At 49.1% G+C, this 13,234-nt stretch overlaps 1 protein-coding gene across 1 annotated transcript in view; it reads right to left on the bottom strand.

Moving 5' to 3' along the window:
- Positions 1-13,234, bottom strand: part of Nisch (nischarin) — a 35,400-nt gene that overhangs the window by 3,639 nt on the left and 18,527 nt on the right. Inside the window, exons 9-16 of the mRNA XM_085687733.2 lie at positions 12,743-12,811; positions 12,167-12,352; positions 11,875-12,003; positions 10,359-10,472; positions 9,965-10,076; positions 5,749-5,873; positions 4,779-4,828; positions 1,717-3,120 (exon numbers count right to left, since the gene is read on the bottom strand). Of these exons, the coding sequence (XP_085543859.1) occupies positions 1,717-3,120; positions 4,779-4,828; positions 5,749-5,873; positions 9,965-10,076; positions 10,359-10,472; positions 11,875-12,003; positions 12,167-12,352; positions 12,743-12,811 (2,189 nt within the window). The remainder of the gene's footprint in view (positions 1-1,716; positions 3,121-4,778; positions 4,829-5,748; positions 5,874-9,964; positions 10,077-10,358; positions 10,473-11,874; positions 12,004-12,166; positions 12,353-12,742; positions 12,812-13,234) is intronic.

Raw genomic sequence — 13,234 nt, 5'->3', positions numbered from 1 at the left:
ACTGTATGCCATGTGCTACCCTTGGAGTCACTGGGCTACCTACTTCATCGGGTTCTCCATGGGAGGACCACACAGCAGAGGGAAAGTGTCAGGCCCTCTTCTTCAACAGATGTGGGCAGAGCAGACCACCCCAGGGCTGAGCCGACCATACACATGTAATAAAGGCTTTGGCTCATGGACTCAAAGTTCACTTTTTTTTTTTTTAAAAAACTTATTTAACTTTATGTGTATTGGTGTTAAGGTGTCAGATCCCTTGGAACTGGAGTTATAAACAGTTGTGAGCTGCCATGTGGGTGCTGGGAATTGAACCAGGGTCCTCTGGAGAAGTAGCCAGTGCTCTTAATCACTGAACCATCTCTCCAGCCCTGGAAGTCCATTTTGAAAGCACTGCATAGACATCAGAAAGGCCACTTGAGGGTTATGACTTGGGAGCAAGGTATCAGATGTGTTAGAAACGCCACCCTTTATGCAAGAACCCAAGTTAGAACCTGGGTGTGTATATGCTAGTAGAGGAGAGAACCAAAACTCAAAACACTCTTCAGTTGGTTTTGGGGATGTCTTTAGGTGGCCCAGGCACTTAGCTTACTCAACCACCACTGCACACGGCCATGCTGGAATGTCATTGGTCTATCCCAGTCATAAGACCGGCTCAGAAACCTAAAGTTCATGGGAGCTGGGATCTCTGGCATTCAACCCATAGGGCCATACCCAGCGAAGGGGGTGGATGTTACCCTCTCAATCCATCAGATCAGTCCAACTGCTGTAATCCCTGGGAACATGATCTTGCATTTGATCAAATACCCATGAAGTTGCTGGGTGTGCAGATACATCTTTACGGGGTCTGGTTTCTGCAGTAGTCCCAGGAGCAAGCCAGGCTTGTGGTAGCTCGAAAGGAGGACATACTAACTAAGCTTTACATGGTGAGGGGAAATATGGAGACAGCCACCTCTGTACAGGTACAACAGGGGCACTGGATTCAGCTGTAGGAGTTGAAAGTCTTTGGATCATTAGCTGGTGACTGAGTGAGAAGACAGACCCAGGAGATGCTAAGGAGAACCAGAGGTAAAGATAGGGTTTCGGCATTCTCCCAGGCTAGAGAACACCAACCATTAGATTCTTACCCTGACCCCAGGTGGGGAAATTCCACAACAGAGACCAGGGGCACCAAAGACTCCAAGAAGAGGGCACATGAGAAGAAGCTCTAGCTGCTGGATCCTTCCTGCTAAGCACCTCAATCTACCCCAACACCTTAGTCTTCAGAAGGTCCTTTGGGAGGGGCTTCCAGTAGATCCAACTCAGTCCTTGCTGAGAAGGGCTTTGTGTGTGATACCAAAAATTAAGCTTGGGAGCTGCTTTCAGGAATGGGTTACCTGGAGCAGTCCTGAGCTGACAGAGACAGCCACTGGATGAGACCCCTGAGGAGAGGAGGAGGAAGATGGTACCCAGAAACCATGCTTGGGCATGTGAAAGGACAGTGGTAGGACCAGGGACAAAGTGAAGACAGGACTGGCTCCCTTAACCTGCCTTGCATGGGACAGCTTGCCTGGGCTGCTTTTAAACTTCTGGAGATCTGGAGTAAGGGCTCAGGGGTCAGTGCTGAAGAAGAGTCAGAGGAAAGAGGAAAGTAAAGGGAGACTCCCCAAAAGTACAAGTGCCCAGAGATCACACCCAAGCCAATCCCATGTCCTAAGTCCCAAGAGTCAGTGCTAGTCTCACCTGGCTCTGCCTTTGGCAGGCTGACCATCCACGAGGGGATTTTGGGATCTTGGCCTGGATGCAGGCTTCTTGGAGATGACAATAGTCTTCAGATCCTGCAGGGAGGCCCGAAGCTGATTGTAGATCCGCAGGAAGTGGAATTTCTCATGGGGCAGCACAAAGATGGCAGTAACAAAGCGGTAGCCAACCAGCAGCTCAAGGACATGGCCATCAGCAAAGGCTCCCCGTGGCTGGGTGCAGCTGCGAGTGGGGTCTAGCAGCACAGTGGAGAGCGGTACCCGGCTAAGCTTGAAGCTATTGCGGTTGCGGCAGTTGTGGGTGCCTCGGTTGGGCATGGGGTTGAAGTCAGCCTTGATGACATTGAGATGCTGGGGAGTGAGCAGCAGCCAGTAGGGGATGGCAGCAGACTTGACAGCCTCAGAGGGCGCACAGCAGGAGCGCCGCACTGCTGAGCAGAGTGTGCAGCTGGCCCATTCGATGTTGCCCGAGTAGTCTCCAGCAGCCGTCTGGACCATGCGCTTGTCACTGTAGACCAAGTAGACAGGGAAGCAGCCCTGGCTACGCTCCTGAGAGCCACCATCCACCTTGTAGAAGGTAAGCAGCTGGCGTAAGAACTCCTGCAGGCTGGTGTGGCTGCCATAGAGGATGGGGCTGCACAGCATGGCCATGTGCTGAGGTGCAAAGCAGGAGCGCAGGTCAGCATGGAACTCATGCAAGTTGACAGCATCCGAGATGATGAAGAGTGTGTTCTCACTGTGCCGCACCTTGAGTACCAGGCACAGCTCTGGCATGAGGAAGCCAAACTCAGTGAGGTCGCCATGTGGGAAGCAGAAGACGAAACGTAGGGATGAGAGGATGTGTTGGCTGCTGCCTCGTGACTCTTGGTGTGGGATCTCGAAGACGGCGATGCCAAAGTCAGTGAGCACGAGGCAGGCAGCAAACTGGCGGATGCTGCCCTGTACGTGGATCAGGAAGCACCATAGCACCTTGAGGATGCGAATGTGCTCCAGCAGGAAGTCCTCGTCAGCGCCTAGGGCCCATTCGAGAGCCAGGCGCTCCTCCTCAGCTTCCTCATCCTCCTCATCCTCGTCCTCCTCCTCTCCCTGGCCACTGCCCTCCTCTTCCTCTACGTCTGGGGGTCCCATTTCGAAGTAGCGGTTTTCAGCAACATCCTCCTCTTCCTCTTCTTCCTCCTCCTCACCCTGTTCACCCTGAGCTTCCTCTCGTTGGTTGGCAGCTTCAATCCAGGCAGGGAGTTGCCGTTCAATGGCCTGGCGGATCAGTGTGCTGAGACGCTGGATGAAGTCCTGGTTGGTAGCTGTGTAGCCGATGCAAGTGAAGGGCAGGAAGATGATCTGGCCTGACCCAGGCACCACCTGAACCTCTGGCTCTGCATGTTCTGGGCTGTGCAAGAAAAGACTGGATCAGGGACACAGGAACATCCTATTCCCTAGCCTGCCATAGTACTCTGATCCTGGGAAGCCAATCCATGGCCTCCTAAGCCTTTCACAGAGCTGATCCTGTTCAAGCAGCTGCCACCAGGATGGGTAGTCAGCTTAAGTTCAGGCTTCTCCATACTCAGAGCACAGCTATTCACCACAGCCTGCACAAAACAACCTAGATTCCACAACAAAAGTGCTCACAGAGTTCTGTCATTTGGATGTTGCCAGGTGTCAATGGGGCAATGAAGTACTCCAAGGTATGAATCTCTTTGTTGAAAAATGACTACCTTTAGGGACATTCTGGCTTTCCAGGGCAATAAATCAAGTTGGGTGAGTCCTAGGACCATCACATTTAAATTCCAGCCCCTCATGACCTCTACAACCTTGCCATGAATAAGAAATAGAAATATGCTTCTGTACCCAAGCATGGTGGAGTATGATTTAATCCCAGAACCGGGCAGAAGTCTACTTGGACTTCTGTGAGTTTTGAAGCTAGTCTGTCTACGTGGTGAATCAATCCCAGGCCAGCCAGGGCTATGTAGAGATCCTGCCTCAAAAACAAACAAATAAATAAACAAACAAAATGAACTCCTGTAAAGGGCCAAGGAGTTAATGTTTCTTGATGTGTGTGCTAGCCCTATCTTGTTTAAATAATCTTGTTTAAATAGGAATTTAAGAATGCAATAATCAGTGGTTCGATCGGCGGCTCAGTTGTTAAATGTACTCAAGAGTTCTCATAGAGGATCTAGATTTGTTTCTCAGCACCCACACGGTGGCTAACAACCATCTGTAACTCCAGTTGCAGATGTGATGCCCTGTCTTGGCCTCCAAAGGTACCAAGCATACATGTGGTGCATATATACAGTTAAACATACACATGCAGGCAAACACTCATAAAACACTTAAAATTAATAAATAATTTTTTGTTTGTTTTCAGACAGGATTTTTTTATGTAGCACTGGCTGTTCTGGAACTTGCTGTGTAGACCAGACTACCCTGGAACCTATAGAGATGTGTCTGCTTTTGTTTTCTTGAGCACTGGGATTAAAGAAGTGCATCACCATGCCCAGAAAAACAAGCAGATCTTAAAAACATTACCAACAAAAAGAAGCAGCAGCCAGGCAGGGTAGCACACACCTTTAATCCCAGCCAATAGGAGGCAGAAAAAGGCAGATCTCTGTGAGTTTGAGGCCAGCCTGGTCCACAAAACAAGTTCCAGGACAGTCTCAAAGGCAAAAAACAAACACAAAACAGCAGCAGCAACAACAACAACAAAAATCAAACAAGGTGGAGTGGTTTATTTCTGTGCCTGACACTCAGGCTGAGGGAGGAGGCGGGTCATGAATTTGAGGTCAGCTTGAGCTACAGAGTGAGACCCTATCTCAAAAAACAACAAAAGTTCCACTAGCAAACAAAGAGAGAACACTTATTCTTGGCTCACAGTACAAAACAGACCAAGGCCCAAGTTGGCTCTGATTTACCAACCTCTAGTGTAAGACAATGTTCACTAGACAGCCGAGGAGAAACTGCGCTGGAGTAAAGACAGACTTCTACCGACGGGCTACTAACAAAGCTCACTGGGTGTTCAGTCTGCAGCAGAGACAAGGTTCTCTTCCTTACCTTACACCACCAACAGCTCCTGGCACATCCCTTAAGTCTTCAGACGCCACCTGACAGAGGAGAGAAGGGTGAGCCTCGGCTGCTGCAGGTAGTTGTTCCTTGGCGCTCACTGGGTGCTGCCTCGCCACCTCTGTCCTTCACTCTGGGTGTGCTCTGGAACTTGGCGAAGTGCTCATTTGGCTATCTTGCTAACATTCAGTAGGGCTGGCTCCCCACCCATCTGACTTGAGCTTACACATCCAATCCTGGGCCAGAGTCTGTTTCCATGGAGGTCTAGCATCTGGGGGATCTTTGTGCCACCCTAGGGTCCAGGGTGCTGTGGCCTGGCCCCAGACAGTGATATGATGAAAGGTGGTCCTGGCAAGGTCTCCCAGTGCTGAGACTAGGTCTCTGTTTCTGCCTCTCTCATAACATTAAGGATAGAGTACTGGGGACAAAGCCTGTGTGAGCTATCTTAGCATCTCATGACCATGGCCCTGCTGTGTACGGAGCAGAGAACAGGGAGGCCCAGGCATGGAGCACATAGCACCAGGCACTCATTTTCCTCTTCTGTTTTCCAGAGACACAGAGATGGGCCCCAGAAGCCTGGACAGCAGTTACAAAAAAAGTATTACAGTCTCACTATTCAGACCACCAAGGTGGTATGTGAGAAGGGACAGAGTGGTCTCAGGGTGCTAGGCATTAGGGGAGATTCCCCTTATACAGCCAGCTCATGTGTGTCCAAAGAGTGACACCTTCCTTGTCCCTCAGGGCCCCAGCATTGCTTGTTCCCTGGGGTGGAGGAGGCCAAACTCATATCCTTAAGCAAATGGTCTATGAAGATGACCCAACTAGAGCCACATCTAAGAGAAAGACTGCATGTCCTGCAAAGTACCCCCAGAAGCCCTAGTAACACATGCCATACCCTCACCAGCCCACACCCCACTGTGAAGAATATTACGCAGCAGCATCATGGTTGAGGAAATAGTACCTGTCCTGTGGGGATAGAGTCCAAGGAGTCGGAACAGTCTTGGGCAATGGGCCGGTCCTCAGGGGGTAAACTGTCAGTGGATGAGAGGCTGCTGGCCAGGGCCTCCTCCTGTACAAACATGATTCCTGCAGAGACGAGGTAGGCAAGTGGGCGGGAAGAGCAGCTGTTCAACAAGAGGCTAAGCCCTGGGCACATGGCACGGTCGGACACTAGCCAGACCCCAAATCATCCATTGTACGGGTCACAGAATAAAATGCAGTAATTTAGTAAGTCAGGGTTGAGCATGTGGTTGCTCTCTACTGTCAGGAAGAGGCTTTCTGAGCAGACAAGCAGGGGAGAGAATCATGAAGACCAAACCCCGAGAGGTGCACTCTACAGACAGACAAAACAAAGCACAGAGAAACGCAGAGAAAAATGTGCTCGGAGTATAAACAAAGATCTGTATCTTAAAGATCTTCTTACAGATTACAAAAATGGGGAACGACTTGTTTGAAATCTCCGAGAGAATGCAAAGAATATGAACAGACACTCCATGGAATATAACATGCAAAACAATGCTTACACAAAGACAAATTGAAATAGAAGACCACCTTTTCTGTTTCTATGGCATGGTTAGAGTATGCAGCCTGGCCCAGTCTAACTAGGAAGAGGTGGGCACTGGGGTACAAGCTGGTCCACCTGTCAGGGAAGCAATCTGGTGATATACTTATCAATAGCCTTGGACATACTAGAACACTGTTGGACATATTTGGAACACAAAGAAAGGACTACACATGACCCTGTGCCCTCATCTGGTATCGCTGCAGGGCTTGCAAACTCCAAGCACAGGACCCTTTACCGAGAAGCCAGGCTTTGCAGACCTGATTCTTCTAGGGCTTGCTGAACACAGCTGGAGCCTGAACCCATAGGCTCCCTTAGCAGGGTGCCCCACTGACTGTCCTCATCATGTACTTTGAAATGCACCGATTATTTGAGCCATACTAAAGGTCTTCTATGAACAGACTGTTTGGATCCATTACTTCACTTGAGTTTGCAAGCCAGGTAAGGAAAACCCCTCTTTCCCACTTAAAAAACAACAACCAGAACAAACAAACAACAATAACAAAAATAAAACACCACCACCACCAAAAGGATGGTCTAGAAGAGCCTTGCATTTACAGCCCAGCTTTGCTGCTGAACAGCCATGGCCCAGTTAAATGACTGAACCCTCAGAGCCTGGGATACCTTGTTCAGCTTGACTGCTACCTAAAACAGAACAACTCAACCAGCCCAGGTTCTCTGCCCAAAGGGTAAGCAGGCAGCCCAAGCCCAGATACTCCCATGAAGCTAAGCTGCAGAGGCTGCGAGGGAGGAAGGGGGCAAGCACACAGCCATGCACCAAGCGTCCCCAGTCTTTGCTTATGTTGTCCCTGCTACTGAAATATCTTAACCCAACCCATCTTTCTGCTGCAGTCCTAAACGTATTCCCAAACTGTTCTACCTTGTTCTTCCATGGGTGTAGTCTCTCTCCCCAAGTGGCTTCACGTTCCTAGAGGTACTGCCCTAAAACCCCAACTCAAGATAAAGGAAAGAGTCCCTACTGACCAATCCTGTTGAGTCTTAGCACTGCTAAGCACTTCCCCAGCATTAGCTCATGCGCACCTCGTTATTTACCACATTTCATCAAATCTAAGATCTGTGGATGAGGTGCCATCTTGGTCATAGTAGAAGTCCACGGAAGGATTTCCCACGATTCCATCACGATTACCAGCTGGCTGACAGCAACTAGGGGACGCCACTGACTGAAAGACGCATCTCAATTTCAGAGAAGTCATAGGTGAAAATGTGCATCCTAGAATCGACGAAGTGGGATGGATCCACTTATGGTTGAGAAAACAGAAGAGGCTGCAGAGGTTCCAAGTGCTGCACGGTGCTTGAGATCTCATGGCCAGGAGGATGGAATATGAACTCAGCTGCCTGCCCGCTTCTAATCACTTCTACAACAACCTTCTCTCAGCCCCCAGAGAGGGCTGGAGAATGGATTCTGGCATCCTGGACACTGGCCCCTCTCAGTCACAACAATCCACTGCTCTAACAGCTGTGATGACCAGAGGCCTGGTGTTTTCTCGACAGTACCCACTTCAGGTAGGCCTCAAATGCCCAGTTTTTTTCACAAGTGTGTTCTCAGGTTGGGAGCCACCATGGTAAGTCAGTAAAGCTGTTCTCACATAGAAAAACTACTGTCCACCCAGGTCAGCTCTAGTAACACATGGTCAAACAAACATGTATGTAGGTGCCTCACATTTGTGAGGACATAAAGAAAAAAAAAAGCATTATGTTCTTGCCACTACCCCTTACCTCCCCACCCCAGCCTTGTTTGGGCATGAGGAAATGCAGACAGGACAGTCTGTTCACTTCCTTCCTGGACCATGGTCTGTACAAACAACTGGCCAGAAAGGGCCACTCAGCAGATGGGATAAGGGACACCAGCAGTCCTCAGACAGGGGTCTGACCTTTGTCATTTCTCGCCCAAAGGAAAGAGATGTGCACACAAAGACATCCACTGGAGTTTATTTACAAGAGGTATAAATCTGTGACAACATCTCTCAATGTCCAATGACTGGGAAAAGGGGGACAGACTACAGAGCACCCAGGGGTAAAAGGGCACCAAGGAAGGGGTAGATGAGGCTTGCCCCAGGCTGCAGAGACTTCACCACCACAAGGTAGAGGGCTGCTGGCAGTTGCGGCCTGGAGGAGACACTCATTCCTCCTGCCTAGCCAGGATCTGTGTTTAGCCTTATTCTTCACTTGCCTGTCCACACATGTGCTCACTCTGTCTGTATGTCTCTCTCGCTCTGTCTGTCTCTCTGTCTCTGTCTCTCTCTGTCTCTCTCTCTCTCACACACACACACACACACATACACACACGTACGTACTGATTCAACGAATGCTAGAACAGGTTACATCCTGGGCCTTGGGACCTTAGTATGGCCCTGTCCCCAGAAGTCTATGGTTGCTTGCTTTCTATCACTAATCTGTGGTATCACTAATACTGTGGGGACCTGAAGAGAGGTTAGAGAAACTTCCTCACAGAGACTCAAACTTTCTTCCTCTTTCATTGAAAAAAAAAAATAAAAGCATAATTTTTTTTGTCAAAGTTTGACAAAGTCAGTGTCAAATGTGCTGGCACCGAGCTCTACTGTTGTATTTTCATAGCTTCTCTTCTGCATATCATTTGTGACTTCAGGCTGTTGAGCATAAGGCTTCTGCCTTAACATGAGCAAGTGATGTCTTTCTGTACCTCTGGTTTCTCACCCTGACAGGACTGCTGTGGAGGGTTCTGTGCCACAGCTGCCTTTCCCTGCTCTCCTTGTGTGCACGCCACAGTTCACTGCCCTAGTGGGATAAACTTCCCCTTCCCCAGGATCTTAGCCCTCTCTAGAAAAGTTTCCTCCAGTAGGACCTCCAGGTCAAGAAATAGAAATGTATTTCTGGCTCTTAAAACCTAGGGCCAAACTAGTTTCTCAAAACCTCACACCAATTTCTGCGTCTCCAGGAGCCTGGGCAGGCGGCGTTCTTTCCTGTGTGTCCCGAGCCTCAGCTCCACTTGGGACGGCATACCTGTCCCTCTTCCGTCGGGGCCAGGCTGGCAGCCACGTTCATGGCACCTGGTTCACTCACTCATCTCCGCGGATGCCTGGGTTCAGAGGTGAAAGCCCTTTGAAAATGCTCACAAACAATGGGCAGATCAAAGGGGATATTCTTCCATGATTCCATGGGAACAGACAGCCCATCTTGGTCCCATAAATGCAGTATTTGGGGGTTTGGCCATACCTTGAGTGTCAGAGGCATCACAATGATAAAAGCAAGCTCTCCACACAGGGATCAAGGGCTCCAGACTCAGTTAAGTAACAAGGCCTGACTGTCTAGGAACTGATCTGCCACACTGTCTGCAAGGGACAGATCCTCATGAGCCAACAGCCTAAGCCTGCTCAAAGGGCAGCCTCAGTTCTCTGTCCAACACCCCGTAAGGGATAGGGGTCCTTACTAAGCAAACAACAGTGCTGAAGTCAGGCCAGGCACCTCCCTGCTATGTGCCATCCAAGGAGCCAGCCTGCAGAATGTGCTACCCTCCCCGTAGGAAGCAAGTGCCAACCTTTCTCTCTCAAGCCTAACACTGCCTGCGTCCAGGCAGTGCTGAGCAGCTCAGCTAGGAGCAAGTTCTACTCATGATTACCTTGGTTGGAGAGGACAGGCTGAGGCAGGGAGGCTGAGGCGGGAGCTGCAGTAGGAGGGGAGCTGCTGGGTCTGGTGCAGGGAGCAGCTGGGAGCCGGGTGTCTTCACCAACCTGAGGAAGAGTACTGAGTCAGTCCATGAAGAACAGGAAGAACAGAAATGCTGAGGCCAGGTATGTGGAGAAGAGTCAACTTTCTCCCAACCACAGAATGTTGAGAATGATCTCATACAATCGAATAGTAGGTACCACCACTGTACCGCCTGAGGACCCAGCCTTAGGTTTCATGGGGATAGGAGCGGTGTTAATGGTCAGAGACCCTAAGGGAGTTCATGGCTCAGTTTCCCCAAGATAAGTTCCATCCTTGGCTGGCTCCCTCTACTCTACAATGTTTACCTTCTTTTCTGTGTTGCTCAGTTTGGATTTGACATCCTTGGCTTTCTGAATGGCTTTCAGTACTTCCACAGTGTCCAGCTCCTTCTCTGTGGTTGCTGCATCATCTAGACAGATCTACAAAATCCAGAAGGTAGCTTACAGCATTGAAACTGGCAAAGCATATTGAGAGAACAGTGAGATTCTGCTGAAGCACCCCGATAGGCCCCCAACAAGATACTGGAGGCTAAGGGAGGCTCTACACCACAACATAAGTAACCTGGAACTACCTTGGAGGGCCCATGGAGGTCCCACATAGCTTAGTACATCTCAGGAGTCCTTCTCCATTAAGAGGAGGCAGCAGCCTCTTGGGGACTGAATATACTGAGTTCCTACTTATAGGCAGAACACAAACGGAACTGACTGTCAAAGAGCAAGAAGAGAACTTCTGGACAAGGGACTAGTGGGCAAAGATAATAGGGGGTGGGAGAAGGCAGGAGTCCCATTCTGGAGAGCTGTGGGCTTAGCATGCAAGCAGAAAAGCCACATGAAGGATAGTCCAAAAGCTTTGGGCAGGTGGAATCAGGGAGGCTTTCCAGCTCTGGAGTCAAAAAAGGGAAGATCTTTTATTTATTTATTTACTGTTTTGAGACAGAGTCTCACTCTGTCACCCAGGTTGGTCTTGAACTCTGGGCAACCCTCTTGCTTCAGAACCTGAATTCTGGAATTACAAGTATAAGCAATTATCTCCAGCAAGAGATAACATCTTATGTAAATTATCTTAGTGACAATGTGGACAAAGTGGCACTTGGTGGGGGCAGAGAAGGGCTGGAGATAGATGCAAACAGAGCCACAGTTATCTTCTGGCCAGGGATCTGGAGGAAATAGGTCCCAAGAACTGGTGGGAGAATGGGAATGGAGACAAAGTGGCTGGAGATCAAGGGAAAGGAGTATACCTGGGGGTAAGGACCTTCTTGGTTAGCATGGTGGCACCTGTACTGTCTGCTATAGCCAGTAGACAGCAGGCACAGAACTGGATTGATCCAGTAAAGGAAAAAAAAATCTTAAGGCTATATTGATAATTTTAGGAAGCTTACATAAATTAAATAAAAATATTACACATAATTTTAGACATCTTATTCTAGGCCCCTTGTCTTAAAATATCCAATGTATTTTTTTTCTTTTTTCTGTTTTGGTTTTTTATGACAGAGTTTCTCTGTATAGCCCTAGCTGTTCTGGAACTCACTCTGTAGACCAGGCTGGCCTCGAACTCACAGAGATTCGCCTGCCTCTGAACTTCCTGAGTGCTGGGATTAAGGGCGTGCACCACCACTGCCCAGTTTCCAATGTATTTTTTAAAAGTTGAAGACAATCCCTCTGTGCCTATGTGTTCCTGGAGCCTTCTTGGCCCGAAGATCTGGCACACATGAAGCCTGCTAGGGAACACACAACTGATGCAGACGAGGGCCTTGCTTTGCTTATACAGAACTGGAATTCATCCTGCCAGTCTCTGGGCTCTGCGGGTGGTTCTGGGGCTTACCTCAGAGGCTCGTTCTCCAAACTGGGAGAGCACCTTGGTCCGGTAGTCAGGGATGATGCTCAGAGGGTTGTTCAGTAAGGCCACACGCTCTAGACATGGTAGGCTGCCTATGCTCTTGACCTCCTCCAACTGCAAGACAAAAGTGCCATTTAGCCCCTTCTTTTAACAACTCAGCAACAGACTACACACTTGATGGTTTCTTTTAAGTGAACAGAATCCTATTGGTTTTCTTTTTTTAAGATAACAAACAAGGCCCAGCAATCCCAGATCTCCAAGGGTCTCAGGGGTTCACCTGCTCAATCCTGTTGTCTCTGAGGTCCAGATTAACCAGAGAGTAGAGTTTGTGCAAGCCACTCAGACTCTCTAGGAAGTTGCCCGCTAGGTTTAGGGTTTTGACATTGCCCAGTTTAGTGTGCACGCCTTCCAGGGAGGAGAGCTTGTTGTAGGACAGGTCAAGGTGGACGAGGTTGTACAGGTGCTGAAATAGCAGGAGAAACATAGTGGCAGCACAGGTTAGGCCTCCAGAGAGGTCACTGTGCCCTTTCAGACCAATCGGACCAGTTCTGTGAGGCAGGTTTACAAGTCTTTTGACAATCACTGGGAAGGGAAGTCCCTCTTCCCTCTTCCACATGCCATAGTCTCATGGTATCCCCTGCAGAGAGGTCAGGGGTGGGCACTGAATTCTCAGTCTGCCTATCATCATAACACTCTGTACATATTCAGCTTTTTGAACACTTTGGAACTAAAACAATCTGCGTCCCTGGAAACCCAAGAGGAAGCCCACAGCACCTATGCTTGCCACCCCGTAGGGTGCAATGCTTCTCCATCAGGACAGCAGGGCCCCAGAGAGCTAGTGGGCAGACATTACCTGTAGGTTGTCCACAACTAGCACTCCGTTATGACTCAGGTCCAGGTACTCAATCTTTGGGATCAGTTTCTTATGAAAGAAAAGAATGTCCGGTGTTACTCAAGGAGGCGGGACCCTAAACAGTCCGTGTACCCAGTGGCTAAACACACGTTTCAGGCTGGCTTATCTGCAGGGTCACTGACACCTCCCACTGCCCACTCAGCAGAAATCCAAAGGAATCCACTGTTTGGACAGAATAACTGGCTTAAGTAATTCACATGGTAACACATGGTAATGTCCTCCTAAAACAAGGGAACCTGTCCTTTTTTTACCCTGTCCTCCCCCACAGGATCACAAAAAGAATCACACTCTTAAGACCATTGGGATGTCGCTCTAACACAGGCATACCTGTATTCTAGGCAATGAGTTTTCTGCTATTCCTTAGAAGGAATTATCATGTACCATGGTTTGGTTATATTAAATGCATACATAATTCGTATACTTCACTTGGTT

This window comes from Myodes glareolus, chromosome 5 (genome assembly GCF_982192425.1).
Source record: "Myodes glareolus chromosome 5, mMyoGla1.1, whole genome shotgun sequence".
NCBI lineage: Eukaryota > Metazoa > Chordata > Mammalia > Rodentia > Cricetidae > Myodes > Myodes glareolus.
The sequence above is the reverse complement of the archived record's forward strand: the minus strand, read 5'-3'. Positions and strand labels throughout refer to the sequence as shown.